The 26469-nt window shown below is 45.2% G+C and overlaps 1 protein-coding gene across 1 annotated transcript in view; it reads right to left on the bottom strand.

Moving 5' to 3' along the window:
* Window positions 1-381: 381 nt before the first annotated feature.
* The window catches only part of NOL6 (nucleolar protein 6), a 398079-nt gene continuing 371991 nt past the window's right edge, over window positions 382-26469 (bottom strand). Inside the window, exons 24-26 of the mRNA XM_086960307.1 lie at window positions 20179-20379; window positions 15365-15466; window positions 382-897 (exon numbers count right to left, since the gene is read on the bottom strand). Coding sequence (XP_086816433.1) covers window positions 748-897; window positions 15365-15466; window positions 20179-20379 — 453 coding nt within the window. The 3' untranslated portion in view covers window positions 382-747. The remainder of the gene's footprint in view (window positions 898-15364; window positions 15467-20178; window positions 20380-26469) is intronic.

Raw genomic sequence — 26469 nt, 5'->3', positions numbered from 1 at the left:
TCTTTTAAGACTATCCACACAAGTAGAGTTTTCTGTGGGCACAACTCTTCTCCTACTGGTCACAGAATAGATCAAGGCTCAACCTAGTCCCAACAATAATACTGTCATCCCATTAGCTTCTTCAAAGTTCTGTAGCATCACTGTTGAGAATAAGGTAAGATACAGCAAACTTGAGGGAGTGGAAATACAAACACTCAAGAGAAAGCCACCAATGGCTCAAAAAAAAAGGGCCAAGCGAGACCACACCACACATCTTTAAACCAGTCTATGCCTGCAGCAGGATCAAACACCCTGAAACTCACAGACTGCATGGCCTCTGGGAAAATTATGCTTACTGATCAAGGCAAGATTTATTTGCACTGAAAGAAAACTGCATACATGTACCTGTCTTGCTTTTATTTATTGCAGTGGCATGTTTGATAAAGCAAGATCGCTTTGTTATTTTTTTGTCACTTGGCATCCAAGATCGTGACAGGAATGAACAGATGTCAACATCTGAATACAGTTTTCATAGCCAAGATGGTCTCCAGCATGAACTTCATGAGCAAAGATGTTCCTACTCGATTAGATGGCTTTCTCGTGAAGACTTTGTGCGCAGTTTTCTTTATAAAATCACATTTGTATACAAAAAGAATGCTTACGGCAGTCCAAGGAAATATATAATCATTAATCAAAAAGTATTTCCACAACATGGTCTTATGCACTGGCTACAGATATGCAAGATGGACGATTCTGTAAGGATCTGTTCTAGATATTCCATTTTTCGGTGTTGGCTTCAACTTTTCGGACCAGACCGGCCCCCATGATCTCAAAGTCTTCGACAATAGCCTCCACGTTGGGTACCATTACAGACTCTGTACCTCGCACTTCCATCATCCTTCCTTTGACGTTGGTAGTCTGTAAAACATGAACAGAGAGAAAGAGAGGGATGAGCTACATCGAGATTTGGGTCAGACTGCGAGTTGCATCTTGATGGAAACCAATCATCCTGTTTCCTGAGGTGCACTACCTTTAATTAATCGTGCTCAGCATACAGAAGACCAAATTCGACAATTAGGATTGTGGTTCCCAGACTTCTGTACAAAATATGCACAAATGGAAAGTTCACGCCTCTACCCTGAAGCCTTGGCACGGAAGATGCATCAAGTCGAGGTACATAATTGCTTGCGTTCAACCGAATATAACCTCTTCGATGATACACCCGAATAAGCCTCAGGGATCACTGCCTTCCTTTCCAGGTCAGCCCATTAAGGTTTTATTGAGAAGCAAATTGATGTAGAGCGACAATATACAATCCATACTTTAAACAGGGCTTGATTCCATGACTAGTGCAAAATCACATCTTTATGCCCCAATTTTTCTTTTTGTTAAGGAGGATTTATTTTAGTTGTTTAATTTCTGTGAAGGGAGGGTACCAGACAAACAGAGGGAAAGGGGAGAGAATGAAAGGTCAGGCACCCCTTAAATGTGCCTGATGGATTTTCTAGAAAATGCACATGTTTCACAGACCATAAATATCTTACCTGTAGCTAGCATCAAACAAAATGAAGAAAAAACAACCTGGATTGCAGGGAGAGTTAGGATTTACCGACACCTAATAGGGACAGATCATCTCAATTCTCCATGATCGGGTTCCTTCGTTGTACTAGTGAGTGGTTGGTTCGCCAGGACCATGTCCCTGGTACAAGAAAGTAATGAACTCAGGGGGAGCAACCTGGGACACTCTGAATGGAAAGCCACATCAGATACCTGGAACTGTAAATGATCATAGGGTGCTGGGTCACACATTAGCATGCATTATTCAATGCCTTTAAAACTCAAAGTTTTGCTGGAGATGTATTGGAGAGCCAAAGCTCGAAGACATTGCGAAGGTTTCTTCCAAAGGATCAATAAATGGGGATACGCATTTTTTCAAGTAATTCTGGGACCCTAAGAGCGTCTTGATTTCTTCTTTGGTGGCGATACGTAGAAAATTTTACACTAGCACAGGCCAATACTAAAGAAAGCTCAAATTGGCATTTTTGGAGAACAAAAAACATTCTCAGCTGAAAGCAGTTTATCTACATTTACATTATTTTCCCAAAGAAAATATACTGTTTATATAGAACAGCCAATCCTATATATAAAGCTATTGCAATACGAAAAAGTTACTTACCTACAACACAGTTCTCCATCATGGGTGGAGCTTGGAACACTTCAGTAAAAAGAAAACTATCTCTCTAACCATAAACCATGTCTATGCAGTCTCACCATTTCTTTATATTTAATTGTTTAATACAATAAAAAAAATATTGAAAATAGGGCTTTATAACAAATACTTCTTTTTGAACCTCTATTTTATTTTCTCAATTTTAATAAGCATGCTATTTCTCATTCATGAAAATCTGCACTGCCAAGACACCCAAGACCTCCAAATTGCCAGCTTACATCAGAGTGGCAAATGATCCCTTAATTTGTTTTGCTGGTTTACTGACATGCACATGAAGATATCAAAAACTGTTATCAATCAGGAGGCTACAAGTGGGAAGGAGGGGGTTTGTTTTGACGACTTTAAAAAAGATAGTCCTGGTGAGGGATAGGTGTTATGGGTCATACATTTTTCTTCTCCACCATAGGATCTTAATACTCCTAATCATCAGGAGAAAATAGCAAGCTCCTACTTCCAAAGAAGGTTGCAGAGCAATAAGCAATGGAAGGGAGAGGAAACTGAACAGTATGGCATCAATATCTGTAGCATATATTTCCAGGGGAAACCTGGGCTACTTGTGAGCCAACTATGGATGCAGAACTCATAAGAAAGAATCCTAGTTTCTTATGGACTAACTCGGTCTCTTTTGAAAACTGCACACTTATCAAAACTCCTGAAATGAAACCAAGTATGCAAGAATCGATTTTCCAAATCTGAAAAAAATCAAAGGTATTCTACATCTTTTCACCTTCCAGGGGCACATGGAAACAACTAGAGGTGTCACCAGCGTCAACACAATCGGGGGCATCCAATGCGCACTGCCTGAACTTCAAAGAATCAGCATCTGTTAAATAAGCTAGAACAATTTTTGGTTGTGTTTTTTAAGCACCTGGAATGAGAGAAATTAATAGTACTCATCTTCTAAAAACCATAATACACTATGACTAAAAAAGGATTCATGGGACCAGACTGGGAAAAATAAATAAGCCAATACCAAGATAGAACACAGGACCTACTACGGTTTAAATTCACGATGGAGGGAAAATTCTAATCTATCAAAAACACTCACTGAAATAAAGCAATTGAGGACATTACTTTGAGAATGATTTTTTATGTCGGTTGCCACTGTGATTTAGTACCCTAACTATGCCAGTCAACTGGTTGTGTGTCTGCACAAGGATTGTGCATTGCCATAAAAAGAGTGCCAGAGATCAATGTTGGGACTGACAAAACGAGTCTAAGAGGCTCACAGATTTGCTTCATCGTGGCAGTGTGATCCTAGACGTCGGGAAATACACCAAGGTTGTGTATCTGAGGAGGATTTCTTGATCAGAAAGTCTGAACACAAGCTTGGGAAGAGAGAATCTGTTACCAAGCTTAGTTGCACTGAGCACGGACATTCCTCTGATGACATCTCATACATAGCCACGCGTTAGGGGTCAAAAAAAATATATGATAGGACAAGCATCACAAGATGAAGAAAAACAGCGGCTTACGTTGTTATCTCAGGCTAAAACAACTGTGCTGCATGGAGAACATTTATAACACTGGCTGGAAAGATTACAGACCTTCGCCTGAATAATGCTTCATGGACGGACAAATGAGGAAACAGAATTGCTTTGCTTGGGTGATCTTACTGTGAAATACACTACCAACACCTTTAGAACCAGTCAATCCTGGGTGGCTGCGGCTCTGATCAGTCAGGCTTACAAAAAGGCACTAGTGTAAAGCATTTGAACAGTACCAAAACAATTGAAGTACATGAGTCACTCAAGAAATCAGATACCAATGTATAAGAATAGTTTAGATTTTTTACACAAAAAGAAAAAGACGCACCAGAGGATTCCAAACATACAGAACTTACACGGTATAGTCAATAAGCAATTTTACTAAACCCTGAATGCGCATTGGCAAATTAAAAAAATGTGTGCCACTTAAAAACATTTCCAAGAAAAACGTTGGTAGGTATCAATGCGATTACTTAGAGTTACTTTAGGAGACTAACTCCTGTAGGGAGCAAATCAGAGGGACAAGCAAGGTCCACATAAACAGTTACCTCTTCCAGAAAAGCTGGCTTCAGTTCAGTTCCAGCATCAGTGGCTCCTTGCCGCTGACTTCTATGGAGTGGTCCTGATGCAAGGGATAGATAATGCTGGAGATGCTCCAGGATGCTGGAGATGCTCAAGGATGCTGAAGATGCTCAAGGATGCTGAAGATGCTCAAGGATGCTAAAGACGATGTGTTGTCAATGGAGGTCTTTATGGGACGGCAACTCTGTCAAAGGGCTTGCTGAAGTGATTGGCCACAAGGGTCGACGTCCCTCAATGTACTACGGAGCTTGGCAGAAGTCCAATCGTCACAGGGCTACCAATCAACCGATACAGTGTTTTTCATCGTTTGTCAGTAACTTGCCTTCTGGGCAACATAGCTGTCCTCCGACAAATATAGCTGACTCTAGGGCAACTTTTGAGCATTGGGTCTTGGTCCCTTGGTCTGCACGGCGGCGATTAGTGGCAATCTGGAACTCTGGACTATCAACTCCCCCAGGCAGGATTCTTCAGCTGTTCTGGCTCTGTGCTGCGAACAGGAGGTCATTACAAAAAACAATTTGATGGACAGAATGTAGATCAATGTCTTACATTCACCCCAGTACAAGGATCTGGGCCTAAATCCATCGTTTTTTGCACTCCACACCACCCTGGGACAGATAATGGCTTTATGCAAATCAGCTCTGACCCTGTGCCCCATGGGAACAGTCCAGTCCGAACTACAACAGCCATATCTTTCCCAGACCGGAATCAAGCATCCGAGGACCGGACCGGTTTCGAGGTAACACCTCATCAGCCCGGCTAGCTTGACTCCAGTGGTGTGGAGGCTCTGGGACCCACGTCTGAGCTACCCCAGTACACTCAGGGAGAAAATTACAAAAAACAATTTGATGGACAGAATGTAGATCAATGTCTTACATTCACCCCAGTACAAGGATCTGGGCCTAAATCCATCGTTTTTTGCACTCCACACCACCCTGGGTCAGATAATGGCTTTATGCAAATCAGCTCTGACCCTGTGCCCCATGGGAACAGTCCAGTCCGAACTACAACAGCCATATCTTTCCCAGACCGGAATCAAGCATCCGAGGACCGGACCGGTTTCGAGGTAACACCTCTCATCAGCCCGGCTAGCTTGACTCCAGTGGTGTGGAGGCTCTGGGACCCACGTCTGAGCTACCCCAGTACACTCAGGGAGAAAATTACAAAAAACAATTTGATGGACAGAATGTAGATCAATGTCTTACATTCACCCCAGTACAAGGATCTGGGCCTAAATCCATCGTTTTTTGCACTCCACACCACCCTGGGTCAGATAATGGCTTTATGCAAATCAGCTCTGACCCTGTGCCCCATGGGAACAGTCCAGTCCGAACTACAACAGCCATATCTTTCCCAGACCGGAATCAAGCATCCGAGGACCGGACCGGTTTCGAGGTAACACCTCTCATCAGCCCGGCTAGCTTGACTCCAGTGGTGTGGAGGCTCTGGGACCCACGTCTGAGCTACCCCAGTACACTCAGGGAGAAAATTACAAAAAACAATTTGATGGACAGAATGTAGATCAATGTCTTACATTCACCCCAGTACAAGGATCTGGGCCTAAATCCATCGTTTTTTGCACTCCACACCACCCTGGGTCAGATAATGGCTTTATGCAAATCAGCTCTGACCCTGTGCCCCATGGGAACAGTCCAGTCCGAACTACAACAGCCATATCTTTCCCAGACCGGAATCAAGCATCCGAGGACCGGACCGGTTTCGAGGTAACACTTCTCATCAGCCCGGCTAGCTTGACTCCAGTGGTGTGGAGGCTCTGGGACCCACGTCTGAGCTACCCCAGTACACTCAGGGAGAAAATTACAAAAAACAATTTGATGGACAGAATGTAGATCAATGTCTTACATTCACCCCAGTACAAGGATCTGGGCCTAAATCCATCGTTTTTTGCACTCCACACCACCCTGGGTCAGATAATGGCTTTATGCAAACCAGCTCTGACCCTGTGCCCCATGGGAACAGTCCAGTCCGAACTACAACAGCCATATCTTGTTTTGTTTGCAATTGCAGCCATAAGTGCGCTGGGGATGCTCAGACGTGGGTCCCAGGCACTCCACACCACTGGAGTCAAGCTAGCCGGGCTGATGAGGTGTTACCTCGAAACCGGTCCGGTCCTCGGATGCTTGATTCCGTTCTGGGAAGGACATGGCTTTTGTAGTTCGGACTGGACTGTTCCCATGGGGCAACAGGGTCAGAGCTGATTTGCATATCGCCATTGTCTAACCCAGGGTGGTGTGGAGTGCAAAAAAACGATGGATTTGGGCCCAGATCTTTGGACTGGGGTGAATGTGTGACATTGATCCACATTCTGTCCATCACTTGTTTTGTTTGCAATTGCCGCCATAAGTGCGCTGGGGATGCTCAGACGTGGGTCCCAGGCACTCCACACCACTGGAGTCAAGCTAGCCGGGCTGATGAGAGGTGTTACCTCGAAACCGGTCCGGTCCTCGGATGCTTGATTCCGTTCTGGGAAGGGCATGGCTTTTGTAGTTCGGACTGGACTGTTCCCATGGGGCAACAGGGTCAGAGCTGATTTGCATATCGCCATTGTCTAACCCAGGGTGGTGTGGAGTGCAAAAAAACGATGGATTTGGGCCCAGATCTTTGGACTGGGGTGAATGTGTGACATTGATCCACATTCTGTCCATCACTTGTTTTGTTTGCGAACAGGAGGTCAGCCAACTGACCATTGGGGTCGCTTGCTTTGGTTGGGCTCAGGAGTTGACTTCTACACGAGCAGGACACAGCAGGCACAGTCCCTTTTACTTTTCTGCCCACCAGGCACCGCAGGTGCAGTCCACGTCAGTACACCTCTCTTTGCCGGGTTCTTGGTGCAGCAGGGCAGACCTTCAGTCCTCTTCTCCACACCAACAAGACTGGAGTTCTGCATAATAGGGGTGCCCTTTTTATACCCAAACAATGTTCTCTAGGAAGGTCACAAGTCACTAGCCAATGGACTACCACGTTCCCTACTGCCGGTTGACTACTTACTGGGAAGTCTGGCGTCTAGCTATCCCAGAGTGCTCTATTCTACGCATTGTCAAGATGGCAGAGCCCCTTTATCAGCGTGTAGAACTCCCTAGCCCAACCAGGAGGAATGGCTACCATAGGGGCTACAAGCCCCTGGTAAACAGTTTAAAAACGGTCTTCCCCTCTCTGTAAAGTGCCCTTCAAAGGAGAGTTTCCCTTTGAAGCTCACTTTCTGGACTAACAACGTGTGGCTTCCTGGCAGGGAGAGTTAACACCTCTCCCCCACGCAGGCTTCTATTGTGTCTTTTTCTCAGAGTCTTTTACACTTCCCCCCCAAGAGGGCAAAATAATGTCTTGAGGACAGATCCCATGTGCAACTGTGAAAGAGCACTGGAGACTTTGGGCAACAAAGTGGCAACTTTGTAAAATTTGCACACATCAACAAGTTACATTAATTTCAACTTGGACATCAAGTCAGACTTAATGTGAGGAGCTGTTTCATACCTTACAGTACCAACTCTAGTAGTCCCATTGAGAAGTTAACAGGGTTTATATGTCAGCTGTATTTCTGCCCTTGCAATGGGGCTGCTAGCCTTTTCCACAGTTATAACGACTACTGCTGTTTTTTATTGTTGGAACATGTAAAAGTAAATGTTCCCCTTTCTAATATATAGTATGCAGCCTAGGGCTCAATAGACCTACCTTAAGGGTAACTTAAATATATTAAAAAGGGAGGATTGGGCTTTACCATTCTTTAAAATGGCAAAGTCGAGATAGCAGTTTAAAGCTGCCCTTTCAGTCTGCAGTGGCACTCTGGGAGCCATGCTTTACCTTTCTCACGCCCAGGGTGGCACAACCAGCGCTGCAGTCCATGGGGTGACTCTCAAACTTAAAAGCCCATGGAACCATATTCTAGGGACTTACAAGTAAGTGAGCTTATGCCAACGGGGCACAAGCCAATCAAACATACACATTTTAGGTCAGGGCACTGACGTCTGGTTAGCAAGCCTGAGTGCAATCGGAATCAAACAGCAGCATCAGCCCAAAACTTTGGGGAGACTATACAAAAGAGTAATTTCCTTACACTCGAACAAGGTTCGGAGGTAAGAAAGCATGACAGATTCTGGTGAGTTGTCCGAGCCACTGGCATCATCCAGTTCCTCATACCAGTTGTTCACTGGCTCATGGCCCTCTTCACATGCACCAAACGTTTCCTCCTGATCTGCACCTTAAGGAAGGAAGTGTTGATCTAAGGGGGAAAGTCCAGGAATAGGTGGGACCTGGACGGCTCCGACATCGTACCACACCGGCATCAAACCGCTCTGGCCCAATGCAGTTAAGAATTGGGGATAAAAACTGGCTCATCTTTGAGCAGCGCCAGAGCAGCTGAGGAGGGCCTAATAATTGAAGGAACCACGGTGGAAGGAGGCACTCATGATGGGGTTGTTAATTGGATAGGAGCAAAAAACACAGTTGATGGACAGAATGCAGAACAATGTCTTACATTCACCCCAGTACAAAGATCTGGGCCTAAATCCATCGTTTTTTTGCACTCCACACCACCCTAGGTCAGACAATGGCTATATGCAAATCAGCCTTGACCCTGTGCCTCATGGGAACAGTCCAGCCCGAACTACCACGCTCAAAACTGGCTCATCTTTGAGCAGAGCCAGAGCAACTGAGGAGTGCCTAATAATTGAAGGAACCATGGTGGAAGGAGGCACTCATGATGGTGTTGTTAATTGGATAGGTGTCACTCCGGCTCTGGAGAACTTAGAGTAGTTCATAGCAGGCCTGAATGCTGACTTCGCAGGTGGTGTGCTCTAGATGGGTCCAGAATTACAGTGTCTGGATGGGGAAGCCAAAGAAGTCAAAGACTTATTTTTGTGCTTCTTGGACTTCCCCAAGTTGGAGGAAAAAGACAGGGGCCTTGAAGATGATGGTCTGCAGAAACCGCTCTGTGAACGGCCTAGCTATCTCCTGCAGGACAGATGCAGAACCACTCTCTGCTGCACCGCCAGGAGTTTCAGGACCCACTTGTGAATCTCCTTTGGATTCATATACTTACAATTGGAGCAGGCCTTAGGTAATGGCTTGACCCAAGGCACCAGAGACAAACCAAGTGTGGGTCAGAGACAGACATCTGTTGGTGACATTCTCCACAAGGTTTGAGCCCTGTCGGTTTATTAAGACACATATTCCTAGCACACTGGAGTAAAGGAAAAAAAAAAAAGAAAAAGCTGACAAGTCGAAAAAGGGGGTAAAAAAAGGACTGAGGCAGCTCTCTGTATCCATGCTGTTGGCATAGACAGAAAGGCACTGATGTCAGCATGCAAGGGTGGTGCTTACATAAGCAACGTCACTTTCAATACGGAGGACTCCGAGGCGGAGCCCATTGACTCCACCTACCAGCGCATGCAGAGGTAATGCTCAAGATTGCCCAAATCCAGTTGGATGCCTGGGGAATAGTCTAAGGTGAGGAATCAATGGTTAGAAGTCTCACTCAGAAGCAAACTCCAACAGCTGCAATGAAATCTTCACAACTGCCAAAGACTTCACCTCACCCACAGCTGCAACCAGCAACATCAATCCATTACAAGATCTGTGTAATGAACTCTCAAATTTCTTTACCAGCAAAATTGCAACTTCGTGTCATAAATGGACCCCTGACCCTGTCCAGAAGTCTTCCAGTAATGAACAACAACGACATAATCACCACATGGGACACCTTTGCCGCAGAAGAAAACAACAATAATCATAAAGACCATTCACTGCAGGGCCCTTGCGGACCTCTACCCCCACCAACCTTTGACATAGGAGCAACGCCTATCAGCTTCTCGATGCCACACAAGAAGGATTTAGGTCCAATCCCAGCAGAGAAATCCCCCTTATGGCAGCAACGGATGATAGCCAGATGATCTTTGACATGGTGAAAATGAAGCCCACATCCTTCCAGACCTAAATCAGCCTTTGACATGGTCTCCCATCCCATCGTAATCAGAACACTCCATGAAGCAGACATCCAGGGGCCCTCTGATGGATTTGTTCCTTCCTCGCCAGAAAAACCCAAACAGTCAACATGCCACCCTACTCCTCTGAAACACAAGATCGTATTTAATCCCATGGGGCCCTTCACTCAGCAAAGACGCTTTTCAGCATCTAGAGGTCTCCTCTGGGTGACATCATACAAGCTCACAACATAAACATGCCGACACACAACTGATAGTATCCTTCTCGGACAAAACACACGACACCAGGAATAAGTTCATCACATGCATAACGGAAGTGGCCACTTGGATAAAATACAATTGTCTCAAACTGAACTCGGACAAGACCAAAACGGTGGTTCTCAGGAAAAAAAGCCACACCTTGGGACCCCACCTGGTGGCCAACAGACCTTGGGCCCAACCACACGCTTTGCTTAGCACAAAAGAAACCTTGGTATCATCAGAGACAAGAAACTAGACATGACCACCCAAGTCAACGCAATGGTCTTGTCTTATTACAACATCCAAAGGATGCTGAAGAAAAGTCTTCAAGTGGATACCAGACACACAAGGAAAACAATCACCCAAGAACTCATCACCAGCAAACTAAACTATGGGAACACCCTATGCGGAGGGATAACAAACCAGCTCACAAGGAGACTACATACCGTTCAAAATATACCAGCCAGACTAGTCTCCAACCACCCTGCAGAGTTCACATCACACCTCAACTCAGGGAACTATACTGGCTCCCGATACACAAATACATACACTTCAAACTCCTCGCCTACAGAGCACTCTACCACACGGGCCTGCCATACCTGAACGCCGCATTCACTTTCACCAATCTTTCCAAACACCTCCACCCTGCTGGTCTTTCTGCTACACACATGCGCGCAACACGTGCAAGATGCTCCTTGGCTAGCTAACAAATGTTTCAGAGCCTTCGTTAAGTGACAAGCATGGGAGCACGCCATACAGCAGCTCTCTTCCAACTACTCGCATACTAGCTGATGCTTTACACAACCAACACTATGATCAAGCCTTGCTGCTAACTTGGAATACATGCCTCAAGTTTGTGTACCATTGCAGCCATCGTACATGCTAGGCCTCACATTAGTTGGTGAACCGCTATTTTGTGACGGCCAAACTTCACCACAACTAATGTTTGTCTTGCTTTTGATGTCTCTGAGACCAATATCTCAGATTTCAAATCCTCTTTTACAGTCCAACGTAAACATGCAGGACACACTCTCCTGTCGAACCTTCCTCTGCAGCTGCTGCTGTCGGCAACGTGTAGTGCCAGTGTAAAACAAAGTAAGCAAGACTCCAAAACCATGGTGAGGGTTTACTGCAAGGCACCCCAGCCACAGTTCCAAGGCAATGGACTCTTATGAAACCCTCAAGTCACTTAAGTTGCAAGTTGGAATCAAATAGAATTCCACCTCCAAAGGAAAACCTCCAAACTTTCTCAGGTGTTTTTATTTATTTTTGCAGCAGGCTCTGTACATGGTTGACAACTCAAGTATGACTTACCAACTCTGTGGCTGAATGTATGTACTAATGAATGTAGTATGCTAGTGAAGCACACTTTAAGAGCATAAAAGAATGAATGAATCAAAATGTTCTGCAAGTCTTCCTTTTTACAAAACTTTCAAATAACTGTGCAACATCCTCTTTTCTTATCGGTGGAAAACACTATCGGCTCTGGATCAAGTCTCCAACCCATGCTAATGTTTAACACTCCTTCCAGCTCTCATCAACTTCTGTAATTTGATATAGGCTTCACTGAGACCACCCTGCACCGGTTCACCAGATGGTCACATATTTGTCTCCTAATGCTCAACCTGTACACGAAGCAACTTGGAGGTCTTCTTAACCAGCCATGGTAACAAGAGCCACTAAATTCACAGGAAAGCCACCTTCAGCAGTTTCAAACAGTGATCAGGCTTGTACTGGGGAAAGAGGTAAAATGTTCACAGAAACACTGCTGCAGGGCATGTTGAGTGTGTTAATTGGTCAAATAATGAAAGAACTTTTATCTGGAGGGAGCTCTTGAGGGATAGGAGTATCATTGCTAATTTTTAAAACTAGGAATAATCAGGAGTACATGAAAAAATCAGGGTATAGACTTAAGTGTATTGATCGTGCTAGAGAAAAAAAAGAATTAAATAAGAACTTTCAACACCAAATGGCTCTTGCCTTTAAAAGGTGCTACCTAAAGAAAACAAGCATTTGCAATGCAATAGGTCTTGCATTTACAAGAGTTTGCGCTATTGACATTTTAAATGACAATGCCTTTTATGTATATGTTGGTTTTTAAAACAGATTAATAAAAGGCATTGTCATTTACAATGCCAATAGCTTAAACTCCAGCAAATGCAAGGACAATTGGATTGCAAATGTGTTCAGCCCCCGTGCTATAAAAGTTTTTTAAAAAGCATTAGGAGAGTGTGTCCTGCCGGCAACAGTAGGCAGGACAAAGCTATTTGAGAAAATAGTGCTTGGAGGCCGTAATTAAAGCCTACCGAGTAACAGGGGATGCCGCCATGGGAGGTTACAAAATGAGACAAGGCGGTACCAAGGAGGGAATACTAAGCCTATGACCAATGAACAGCCACAGTTTACAGTGAACAATGACATAAGACAATGAAAATTATGGGAGGAGGGTGGGCGGAGCTTCAAGTCCCTACCTGAATGCAGCATGCCTTGCAGAGCAGCCTAAATGGCTGGCATTACACGGCTTCATATTTATTTATTTATTTATTTTGAAAGTTTTGTATAGCGCGAACAAGATCTTTACAGATATCAGAGCGCTTTACAGACGAAGGGTACGACATGTGAGTAAATAACAATTGGGGTGGGGAAGGTACATGTGAGAGCATAGTCAGACAGATACATCAAAAATGATACAAGTACAAATAAGCAGTAGCGTAAACAGTCAGGTAGGTCAATAACACGAGTCATACAAAAATGCTAAAAGATCAGTAGAACTGAATGGTACAGCGTCTGTAAATATCATCCCCAGTAATAATTCAAGTGTATTTAGCCATGAGGATAGTCTTTACTTCTTTCTTAAAAAGTGTGGTAGAGGAGATGAGCCTGGTTTCAGGGGGGAGTGAGTTGCAGATCCTGGGTGCCATTCCTGAGAAGGAGCGTTTATAGGTTTTTTCCTTGCGGAATCTTTGGGGCTTTAGCAAGAGATTGTTTGTGCCTCTAGTGTTTCTGGAACCTCCAGAAATCGTCAGCTTCTGAGCGAGGTATCCAGGTGAGCTCAGGTGGACAGCCTTGTGCGTCATGCAAGCGATTTTCAGATGTATTCTGGCTTCAAAAGGCAGCCAGTTCAGGGTTTTCAGGTCAGGGGAAATGTGTGAGTGTTTTTTTGATCCAGTGATGAGTCTCGCTGCGGCGTTTAGAGAAGCTCTTATGGGTGCCGTAGTAGTTAGGGGGAGACCGCAGAGGGCGATGCTGCCGTAATCTATTCGAGGGATGACTAGTGCTTGTACCGCAGTTTGGAAATCTTTGGCTGAAGGAAGGGTTTGAGTTTCCTTAAGGTATTGATCTGGTAGTTCGCACCCTTAGTTGCGTTGTTGATGTGTTCCTGCATGTTGAGATTGGTGTCAAGTGTTATGCCTAAAGATTTTGCTGAGTCCACGATGGTGGGATGAACATTGAGTGCCGTTAGGTGTTTAAGCCAAATTTGAGCGGTAGTGATCTTCGCGGGAGGTGAGATCAAGAGGAACTCTGTTTTAAGGGCATTGAGTTTGAGATGATTAGCGGCCAGCCATGATTGGGTGCTTCTGATCGTTGAATTCAGGAGCATAATGTCTTTGGGTGATTGTAATTTGAGATAAAGTTGGGTGTCATCGGCGTAAATGTGGAAGTGAACATTGGATGCTTGTAGCAGGGGGGTGAGAGGTTCCATAACTAGGTTAAACAAAGTAGGGGATAGGGAGGATCCTTGTGGGACGCCTAGCGATACAGGTATTGGCGAAGACATCAAGTTGTTACTCTTGAATTTCTGCGATCTGTTGTGTAGAAAGGACGTGACCCACTTGAGCACAGTTCCAGATAGACCCATTCTTGTGTTTAATAGATCGAGTAAGTTCTCATGTTTGACGGTGTTGAATGCCGAAGAGAGATCAAGATGGATGAGGAGGCCGGTATCGTTTTGATCTAGGATACATGTGTCACAATGCTTTGCTTTGAATAGCCTTTGAAGATGGCAGTACGTTTGGGGGAAAAGAAAAAGCTGTGAGGTAGCACATTTTCGAAAAAGAAGCAGTTCAAGAAAGGAACTGTATACATCTGCCAGGCCCTCCACAAAAAATAGTACGGAAGAGTGTGGGAAGCAATGGACATACTGTGGGAGTCAAAACGTCAAGTGCTGGGGGATAATGTAAAGAGAGAAGCAGCTCATGGGGTGAGAGAGCAAGAAAACACATGCCCTCAGATGGAGTGCTTAAAAAGAAAAACTACAGCGCCCTGATGTCGGCCATCGATAGATACAAGTCACTGAATCAAAAGCCTGGTGAAGAAGCTACACCCTATGGGAGGGACAAAGAAGCAGAGAAAGCAAAGCCACAGACATAAGAAGAAAGAAAATTAGATTTACAAGCCATCTAACCAGTAATGAGTAAAGACCTGACCCAAAGCCCTCTCCAGTACCGATATTATACACAATCAGCATTCACCAACAGCAGCTGAAACCAGTCGTTAGGCAAGACCTAAAAGTAAGTCTTTCAGGCATTTCAAGAACTATGTATAATTACAGCCCAATATGTAACGAAAATGGTCATAAATACATACTCCTCCTTGGTACACCCATAAATCCAACTCCAGCCCCTGAATGTCTCTTGAATAGTTTAAACTCAAGTAGTATGAAGTAAAGGGGTATAACCTTCCAAAAGACAGCATAAACTCCTCCCGGTTTACTTTTACAGACGAGGCGAACTGGCAACAGAAACAAAACACGCAATCCATGTTAAACCACTTCTACACTTCATACAAAGTTCTATGTTCAGAAATCAGATTCTCACCAACTACAGACTCTGTGTTTTACAGAACACGAGATGTGCACATCTGTTTTAAGGACCTGGTGTCCAACTTACTTTGAAAGATTGTGGTTCAAAGGCTGATGGTTTCCACAGAACTCCAATCACTTCCCCGCCATACATATCATAGAAAAAAAGGGCAAGGTCCTTGAAGGCAGCCTAAAAAAGAAGTTTAGAAAGGTTACATGTCAGAAGTGCTAAAGCAATGTGAAAAACCAACAAACCAGATAAAAATAAGTCTAATCACACAAGGGTCAGATTATAGTGGGCGCTTCAGAAGCAGACACCCATTGCAAGGCACGGAACACAATATCCAACGTTGAATGGGCCAGTTGGGATACAGGGGCAGTCCATGGAAGCCAACATCCTGGGAGATGCTCTCAAGGCTCATCGTATTGTACATCCCAGTTGGCCCAGCGGTCTGCTTGGAGGCCTTGTGCACACATGTGAATATGTGTTTCATGTTAAGTGGCTATGGATAGGCTGTCGGCAGCCGTGGAGAGTACAAGCATTCTTGTAGTCCAGGATCTGGGTTTGGGTAGATAGTCTCAGCTCTATCACATCTGCTGCTGGACACTCCAGCCAGCTGCCACTAAGGAGGCACGAACAGCTACTGGTGTGTCAGGGAGAGAGGACAGCAGAGGTAGTGCTGCTACAAATGATGGGCAATATGGAACTGACAGGCTATGGTGTTTTTGTCCCAGTATGTAAAGTACTACAACCAGGTTTGTTCCACAGGGTCCTAGCATACCACACTCAATAGCAAATTTACTATCCATGTTGCCTCTGGCTTTGGTGATTTAAACAATGGGGAAGAACTGGTCTCATCAGAAAAAGCAGGCTATTAGCATTAAACAGGCTGCCAGAAAACTGAGAATGAACACGCCACCAGACGAATAGGTTAAACTCTCAATATTATTCACAGTCTGTAGTTAAAGTGAATGGTGTGAGGCTGCACCTGAGTTGGCGGATTAGACTATGGTTCTGACACCTGCCTGGGGAGGAGGCCACTGCCTAGTTGGGAATGGGTACTGTGCCAGGCAAAAACACCAGGGCCTAGGCAGAGTGAGGCATGTTTTGGGCTTGGGCTAATTTTTTTGAGCTCCTGGGACAGTCAAGTGGAACTCACTACCCTAAGTTCGGAGGACTTGCATTGCTTAGAAGCGATCCTTCACCAGGCTAGTGTGCCCTAGTGGGTTCACCGGCGTCAGGGCTGCTCAACCCACAGTTGGTCTAGGCTTCCCTGCTTTTCAAATATGCAGGGCAAAGCACAAGATGTTCTCTGTCGTTTTTCCCTTATAGCGGTAGTCTGCCATAAAAGGGAAGGCCTGGAAAGAAAATGGCAACTTGAAATACTATTGAGAAAATGCCCCTGAATCCTGATCCAATATACACATTATTGGAAAATCCTACCCAGGTTTTACTTTGGGAAGAAATACTTGAATCTGCTTCATATTTTTATATAAACCTACCCACGTGGGTAGGAAAATATTTCCCATCTCCCTTTGTTGCTTATCCAGCTTTCCCTCTTAAATAAAGCTGGGCAAACTGCTCAGTGCATCACAAAGTTGCTTCTTCCAGATTGTTTTGTATGCTGACTGCAGCCTCATATACATTATACCAGTCCACTGTACCGGTCGCCTGCCCGATTGGTTTGGATTTCTCTTAGTCTGACTCTTGGGTTCCACATAGCAAGATTCATTCTGGAGTATGGATCAGCAAAGGATCCCTTTCTATCGATGATGTAGGCAAGATGTACCCTTTCCTCTCTGCAATGGGAGATTTACGCACCAGCCATCCTCTCTAGAGCCCTTTGTCAGGTTACAGTCATTTCATCTGCCTGTGGGGGTCTCACTCCATTTTCTACTGAACTTTGTTATCTAAGTATTCATCTGGTTATAGGGTGCTTTCGTCAAAAGAAAAGACCCGAGGCAATGCAGGAATCACCATTGGACAGAAAAGGGCATCCTTTGAAAGAAATGTATGTCTTACCAATGCTCTCAACAGAGAAGGAAAAGGGCCATAGGTAGATTATAACTGGTGCGTTGCATATCCTCCCATCAGAACATACACAGAGCAACAGATGGGACAACCACAAGTAAGCCTCTACCTAATAGACGGGAATAAGGGCTAACATATGTCCATAGTTGCCCTCCTAGTGTCAGGGTACGTCCACCAAGGGTATCCCAAAAGTAGGACACTAGCACTTCGGGACCGGGGAGCTTACATAGGCCACAGGGCAATCATTTAAAAGAATGTAGAAAAAACCATCACTGACATTATGAAAATTATCAATGTATATCGTCTTCAAGAAGAAGGGCCGGATAAAGTGCTGTTTGAGAAGGGAAGTGCCTTAGGGAGATTGGGCCACTTTGGTGCCTTTTTGAGCACGGGCAGGGAAGGCGGGGTCTTGAGCATTTACAGCGGACTGTGCCCGGCCTCAAACTGTTATCCATTTACCTCCTGAATCCTACAGTCTTATGTTTCCTTTTTAAAGATGTTTTGTGTGGATGGCGATCTACCATTAAGACCCCTGGCTTAAAGAGAGTGAGGCACATTCACTCGTGGGAAAAGACACCATTGACTACCTCTCAAGGTTTTTGGAGAAAATTATGTACTCATGAATGTTCAGGAATGTGATGAGGTTGGAGTTCATAAATGCAGTCCTTGGGAAGTTTACCTCACCGCTCTTTCGTCAGGCCACAAGACGTGCATGCATTAAAAAGGGGCTAAATTTCCTGTCCATAGACAAACTTCTGGTCAACATAAAGGGAGGTGAGAAACACGAACAGTCTTGAAAAATGTTGCTTTAGTAAAAAAATAAAATCCCAGAAGGAATGGAGATCATCAGCTGACCTGATTTACTTGTGAACTGCGTTTTAGAGGCTAAGGAAGATCAGTCAACATCCCCAGAGATCTTGTTTTCTAAAACAACTAGGTAGAAGCAGGATGATCGAGCCTGAATATATAATAAATTTGGCCAATAGCCACCCAGATTTTGCAGAAGCAGAATGGACCACTCCTTTTGCCTGCTACTTTCACAAAGCATGAGACACCACATACTATCCTAGCTTTAGCATGGTTCCCATATAACTGACACAAGGCAAATGGCAGGAGTTTCTCCGACTTCATGTAAGGATAATGCACGCCACCCTGATCCCAACCTTCGAGGTTGTGCTGTGAATGCAGCTGTAATTCAGCCATACATTAGAATGATCCGACCTAATTAGAGAGCACTGGAGCGGGGAACAACAGTGACAATGTTAGCGTCTTGTAGTGCTGGGTGGATAAATAAATCTTGCTCATTCATAGGTGTGAGTATTCAGGAGTCACAATAAAAGCGATAGAAAACGGCCTATCGTGGCCACGAGCCTATCTGAGGTGGCCTACTTTTCTTCTGATCTTTTCCCCTAGGCCGTTACCTTTTCAGAGGAAGGCGACCGCTCGCCCATTTGCTAAGGTTACGTTTTTGGAGCAAATATCAAGCTACTAGCTTCCAAATGGAACTTTGCCAAATCGGACAGGCCCATTGAACAACCCAGGAGTAGCAAGAGTTTCTCAGTCCAAGACCCACATGGAGGGCCAGTGACAAGCCACCAAGAGGCGAAGCCATGTTTCTCTGCTACAGCGATCAACTACACAAGGCATCAGCCTTAGAAAATGATGGCTGCTTTTGCCATCGCCTCTATTATCATCTCTGCGGCCTCAGCTGGAACACAACATCCTTCCAGCATCATACTTGGAACTGCCCTCTTTATAATCAACTGTTGAATGTCTTAAAGAATACTTAAGTTATAATGCACTACATGAGGGACTAGCACAACCAACACAAATGGGGTGAGAGATACTAGCCACAAACTATCCACGGAAAATAAAATACCAGCTGCCACCGAGCACTTGCCAGAACTGTAAATGTCAAACATAAGCGAACAGACCACTCCTTTCACTGATATACTGAAGAACCGCTGTTAACAACTACTGGCATCCATTCAGATGGGCTCAGTCAGTTGTTCCTGTTCGGAAAGTTTATATGGCAACGAACACGAGCTCATATAAAAAAGTAACTCAGCTCGTATAAAAGAGTGACTCAGAGGGCACAAGCGTGGAAACGCCTTACTCCCACAATATATGGAGTACTCAGCTGAGTTAAACTGGTCAACCAGAGGTGACTTGGGAGCTGGAGGCAGCCTTCGGATATACTTTAGAGCCAGTGCTGCATTGCGCTGCACGAGCAAACAGCAAGTGGTTTTGACTGTCCGTATGGAGGCCAAGTGGACTCAGACTTCTTCCCAGAAATGTGTTTAAAAAATATAGCCCTATTCATTCTATTTACTGTCTTTCTGAGAGTAGCAATCCAATCGGAGCACTATTTCTCCACAGCAGCAAATGGCCAATGTTCCTATTGTGCATCACTAGCCCAGGTGTGCTTCCAAGACTGGATGGGCTGAGGGTCCAGAGTTCCAGGTTTTATCTGCATCCCTTGTTCCATGTCCCTTCTAGAGCAACAGCACCCTAAACTGAACAGTCTCCCGCTGCCAATATCATGAGGCCACAGAAAATACACTGTTTACAGTCCTGTCTACATAGCACCTTTTACAGACAGAAAAAGCATTAATTTAAAAAGAAGTTATTATAGATGCATAAATATTTATGGCACAAGCGGCGGACCCAGTGAAGCTGCTAATGTATCTGACTTCTGCTACAGCAGAGTCCAGAGCTGCGTCTTGGATCTCAGAGACCGATCCTTTCCTGCGAACAACTATATTTCTGTAATAATTTCAATGCTGTGGCTGAAAGTGTTAAACTCACACTCATTGTTTGCTAAATGTGTTGTTATGGAACTATCTGAAGGTGAATGGATCTGGCCTTACCCTTAGCTCCCGAAGGAAGCACTGGACCGGATCATAATCCACCACAGGAAGGAAGAGGGTCTTCACCGCCGCGTCACTACTCAGCATCCCCCGGGTGAAGGACTTCACGGGTTTGTCCACAGCCTCCCGGTGCCTCGGGATCTGCTTTGGATTCAGGTGGATCAGGACATCGTAGAAATCCAAGGGTGGGCGGAAAATCAGCTGCAGGTTGGAAGATAGGGATGGAGAAGAAAACCAAGGGAATTTATGCTCTATCCGGTTGTATATTTTCACACAATATAAAGAGACACCATGACAACGACACAGTCTAGTGGGCTCGCACTGCATACATCATGTACACGGTGTACTGTACGCCACAGTGCCCAGCTACATAGGACAGACTGGGTTATGAGCACTACAGCATGATGCACTGGTGACTAAGTACACAGAGTAATGTCAAAGATATACTAGTAGCTGGTGAGGATTACTGCATCTATCGCGAACACCTGCATGGAACCTTCAGATGAGAAGTTTGAAAAATCAGTACACACGTCAGCAGCCAATAAAATTAACACTTGGTGGCATTTGGGTGACAAACTTCATGAAGAGTATCCACAATCCACAGGCAGTATACACATAAGATAAGTACAACTCTTATTGTAATACAGAGAAAAAAGAAGAAGCACAAGGGTGAAATAAGAAAATATCCTCAGACCTAGGCTGTATTAAACATTTGATGCAAGCTCAGATGTCAGAGTGCCCTTGGAAAACACAATATCCTCCATAAATGACACTGCAAAGGCTATCCTCCTCTCACTGCAGTAAACATAATACAAAAGATTTAATTCAATCCGACATGCCTCGCCCTCTCTGTGAGAAGTTGGCCTGATATATAGTGCTCACTATTCTAGTGATCACTTTGTATCAGTCCAAACGACCCTTATTGATGATTGGTTGTAAGTCAACCTTATAGACCAGCTATCCTAGTAGCATGGACAAGAGCAGTCTTTAGGCTAAACTCTAGAGGGCGTGTTAAGCCAGCTGTTATGCCATCACATATACCCCTTGAACACCAAGTGAAAGGACACCACACAAGTTGTTATGAAAAATAAAGTATATTTATTTATAACAAGACTACCCTGGCTCTTTATGAGTCAGGGAGCTAAGCGCAATACAAAACTCTTAAGAAAATACTTCAAGTTGCACAATTTACACAAATGCCCGAGGGGCACGAAAAACCATATACACTAAAAGTGGAATGCGAAATACTAGCAGGTAAGTAACATGATCCAGAGGCTTCAGGATCGCTAGGACTACACTACTGAACCCTAAGGTTAGGAGCAGGAGGCCTAAGGAGATCGGGTGCAGAGTGTGCACTCTCACGCGGGATGCGGGACAAAGTCTATAGATGCTAGCGTTTCTAAAGTTACTGTTATCGGACGAATCCGACTAGATAGACTGAAAACGAAAAAGGATCTGGACACTTGGATAGTGAACCTACGTTGGAGCACCGAAATGCTCGGGTTACCTAGCCCAGGGGCTGCGGCTGCATAGGGTTCAAAAGACATCGGGAATCCTCGTTGAAGTCTATGGAGCCTGAAAGAAGAAGTTGCTGGCAGGCGACCAGTGAAGATATTCGGAGGGATCCAAGCCTGGTTCGATGATGGAGACGACCTGAAAGCAGAGGGGACTCAGTTCTTAATCACTAGCCAGTGATTAGGTGGGCACCAGGATGGCACCGGATGAAGTCACCTCGACCAGGTGAGTGGGCGACGCTGGACCCTGCTGTCCCTCGGACCAGGAGGCGTTGTCGGTGACCAGGATGGAGGTGCGAGCTGTCCCACGAAGGTGTCTGCTGTCGGCGATGCTGGGACCAGGATTGGAGCAGCAAGCCTTGGCAAAGGCAAGCCCACGCTGTGGAGTCAAGATGGCGTCTGGAGTGGACCAGGAGGGTCCGGGGTGCTCCTCTCTTGGAAGGGAGCAAGGGCCAGTCTGGAGCAACCAGACCAGCGGTGTAATCGTCGTGGTTAGTCGTCAGGAGGGCCACTAGCCAGCAGGCAAGTGACCGGACAACGCGGTGAGCAGCAAAGAGCAGAAGGGCCCCACGCAGATCTTGTGGATGCTGGGGGGCTGGACTTCGGTGCTGGAGCTGCTCAGGGTTAGGGCTTCTCAAACCCCAAAGCACTCACTCGAGGATCCCTTGGCGGTCGTGCTGGATAAGCGTCGTGCAGGTCTTGAAGATGGCCGGTCCCTCGGGTCTCGTCACACCCAGGAATCTCAGCTGGGCTGATGATGCAGGTAGAGGTCAGAGATGGCAGGGAATCCGGGTCTCGTCGAGCTGGGCAGTCTTGATCCGGAGGATGGACTTACAGCAAACCGCAAGCGCTTAGATGGTGCCCGCTGATGCAGGGTGGCTACTCCTTAGCCACAAGGGAGAGTCTTCAGAAAAAGTCAAGAGTTCCTTTCGTGGAAAGTAGTCAAGATTCAGAATTATCTAATTTGGGAAGGGGGTGCCCCTGGAACTGGTTTGAGCCGGCATATGCACAGTGAGCACCGGGGTGCCACTTGCAGTCACCTTCCTCTCAGCCCTGCCTACCTGGGATACACAAAACCCTGTCTGGGATGGTGCTAGCACCGCCCCGGACAGGAAACCCTTTGTCCAAGCTCTCCTCGCTGGAAGGACTCCCAGCAGCAGGAGGTCAGACTTGTGTCTGTGGTGGCAGCATCCATTTTGTGATGCTGAGGCTCGAGTTAACTTTAACCGGGGTTCTCAGTTATATACATGTCGTGTCCCTCTAGAAGGGTGGAATGCTAACCACGTCGCCAGAATTGGCGAGGGGTTAAGTTTCCAATTCGTATGACACCTTACTCGACATGTTTTGATAAAGCGATAGCAAAGTTGGCAAATAACCGCGAGGATTATAAGGCACTTAAGAGTATATGGTACGCGTTATCATGGAACAGCTATTAGGACTTGGTTCCACAAGCTGCAAACGGGCTCAGCTCATGCCAGAGCACCATCTCACATAATTCCAAGCACTCTGCCTTCAGGATTGATAAGGCCTGCCATAGGAGTGACTGATAGGAATACATGTGAAAACGTGGATATTTGACAAATAATCCACCTCCCCTTCCTAAGCGCCTTGAAACCCTCTGGGTATGTAGTGCGCTATATAAATGTTTTGACTTGACTTGACTTGACATGTGTCCATTTTAGGGTTAGATATAGGAATACTATATCTAAAGCAAAGGGTGATTACACCACCTTGCCCCAGCTGTCGTGCAGCCAGTTGTGTTAGATTTGGATGGCCAGCCAGGGGTGGCATAATACATGCTGCAGCCCCTGGTAGGCCCTGGGTACACCTATGCCCTGGATACCTAAGGTATACTGTACAGGGACTGATAAGGTGACTCAGTATCCAATTAGATATGTACCTAAGGTACATGGAATCCATTTTATAGAGAGAGCAATGGGCCTGGGGTCCTGAATAGAATGGGCCGTAGGCCAACTAAGTCGAAAAACCAGAAAAACACCAGGCAAAAAGTTGGGGGTAACCATAGTCAGGTACCCACCTTCCTACACTCTCCCATCCCTAGTTCATCAACCACATGTTCCTCTTCAGTACATTTTCTTTGACAGGATGTAGACAGCACTTCATAAGGAAACACCTAAAGACCACAATATTCACAAAACACTTTACAACAGGCAGCCAACTATTAGTTATTATAATAAAACATTAAATAAAAGGAAAATTAATGTATTTTCATAAAGCGCTCAAATGCCAAGTCAACCTTCATGGCTCACTGCTTCCAATCATTTGTAAGGGTGTACAACAATCTTCCTTCTCACCTTGGATGAAGATTGTTATTTTTTGACTCACCAGCCATGTGAGTTCAAGTGTCTGGAAATCTGGCCAAGCGTGGGAGGAGCAGTCAAAGTGACCGATACGGTTTAATCCTGTTCTAAAGTCACATCTACGCAATGGGAAATTATATGGACAGCCAAAAGTATTTAAATTGGTTTAGTCTCTCAACAGGTTGCCCAAACTGCCATGATCTTCTGCCCCTGGTTTGCTGCAGTGCCCGGGGTCAGAATGGACCAGGATGGGTATGATGCCATGGCGCAGAAGGAGCCAAGAAGGCCAGTCAGTGGATTACACATGCAAGCCACAACAGAGAATGACAACACTGGGTGATCAGGCTCAGCGACAGTCTCCTTGGGATAAATATATATAATTTATATGGAATGAGTGTTTTTTCCCCTCAGCTGGCGGTTAACCAGGTCCATATTTGTCTTAGGGCAAACTTTTGCACCCAGCCTTCAAGTCTTTTAACTTACCGCTCAGAACAGCGAAAGTGCCCCTCACATTTACCCTAAAGACTGAACTGCCTGCCCTGTAGAGTTAGTCTCATCTCCAAAGCAAGTAGGATCCGTACAGGCGAGCCTAGAAACAAGTAGCTAAGAAACCCTGCTCTGACTACCACATACATTATGCACCAGGGCAGAATGAGTGTAAGGGACTCCCTGTATGACTATTTGTGGGACCCTCTACCACGTTATGGAAGGGTCTAGATGGGTGTAATCCTTTTGATGTGTTCCCTAGTAGGATTGCAGACTTCATCCACAGAACGTGACCCCCATGAGGCGCTGGCATATATTACTGCGTCAACGATATCTTGGAGGAGACAGAATACCATGGACTGACAGCACCAGGACGAGGCACTTTGCTCTCATTATTGGGTATAGGAACTACACGGAGCACAGCAGGTACTCCTGCTCCGAAACATCACACACTCCGTAAGCACCACAGGTTGCTACATTCTGTATTTTACTTTCTTTTTGAACTATTTCTGATATTACACAAAGCTACACTGTTTTTATCCCACACTTTGAGCTGGTGATGTATGTTTTATTATTATTACTTTTTTAATCAAAATAAAATCCTCTGATGGACTCGCAAATAGCTTAAGCAGGAGCAAACATCTGAAAAACGCGCATGGGCAGTGCTCGCTTCGTCTTGCTGTAAAGCTGTGGTCACAGAGTGTTTACATGAGGCTCAATGCAAAGGATTCTGTTTCAGATAATACCATTTACTGGATGTGGAAAGAGAACAATAAGACTACGCAGACACGCCTTTTGGAGAGCACACAGTGTACAGGATCAGAAACTTCCACATAAGTTTGCTCCAGCAGGTAGCTTTGTACTAAAGTAATACAGCTGCTGTCATTCAAACTGGTTTCCCGCCTGGACATGAAGTAGAAATAGGTGCGCTTCGTTTTCTGCACGCTTCAGCTGTTCTCCAACACAGCGACCTTAACTAGGTGTACTTGGGTGCAGCAAAGGCTTTCGTCCTGAAGATGTGGTTTGCACAATTTCGCAAATGAAGTAGGCGAAATGCACTACTGCGTGTGCTCCTTGTTTAACCTTGGAAACACCCCCTCCCTGGCTGCGCTTGAGCACTCGCCACACCCTCTGGGGAAGGGCGTAGACCTTCAGAGCAATCAGGCGGGCAAAGAGGGAACCCCGACATCATTAAGAAACCAATGCACCAAAATGTGTATTCAATATGGGTTAACCGTGGCAATACAAGCGTGTAAACAAACAACACTGGGTGCCCAATCTATAAAGATTCTGCTATGACTCACCCTTGTTGAGTTACAATAGAAAGTCACAACTACTCATGGCAAAATCTTTGTGAACCGGGCTGTGTGATCTGAATGTTGTGTTCCACTTTTGCTCTCCTAGAATCTCAAATGAGAGGGTTGTTGAGCCTCACGCGCCTTCATAACAATTCCATTCCATTCTATTCATGTTGATGCAAACATATGTGACATCTGTAGAGAAAGTAGAGTTCTTGGGGCTGTACAAATTCTATAAGGTGACCTATTTACAAACTATTAAAACATAGGTACACCTTGAGATCAAAAATATATTTTATATTATTTAAAGACACTATTTCGGTATGCCCATTTTTTTTTACTTCGACATTTCCTGTGGTTAGATACAAAAGAGTCAGAAGTATTCAGCGCTGAACCTTCAGCAGGTCAAGAGTAAGGGCAAGGTTAGGGACTATGATCGACCTGACGGTACTGGCATGTTCAACTGTGCCTGCTACTCAGGCTGGCTGTAAGTCCCATGCAAGTACCATATATGAACAATTTCCAGCCTAGAAGGACCTCTGAGCACACTCAGGCACAAGAGTCCAGCAAGCTTGTACTCCTGGACACACACACACTGCTCAGTGCGGTACACCGCTAGCTCTAATCTGCTTGTTGGCCACAAGGCTGCAACCGAGAATGAGCAGTATTAAG

This window comes from Lissotriton vulgaris, chromosome 3_1 (assembly GCF_964263255.1).
Source record: "Lissotriton vulgaris chromosome 3_1, aLisVul1.2, whole genome shotgun sequence".
In the NCBI taxonomy this organism is placed as follows: domain Eukaryota; kingdom Metazoa; phylum Chordata; class Amphibia; order Caudata; family Salamandridae; genus Lissotriton; species Lissotriton vulgaris.
Note: the sequence above shows the minus strand (reverse complement) of the source record. Positions and strands in the feature narration are given on the sequence as shown.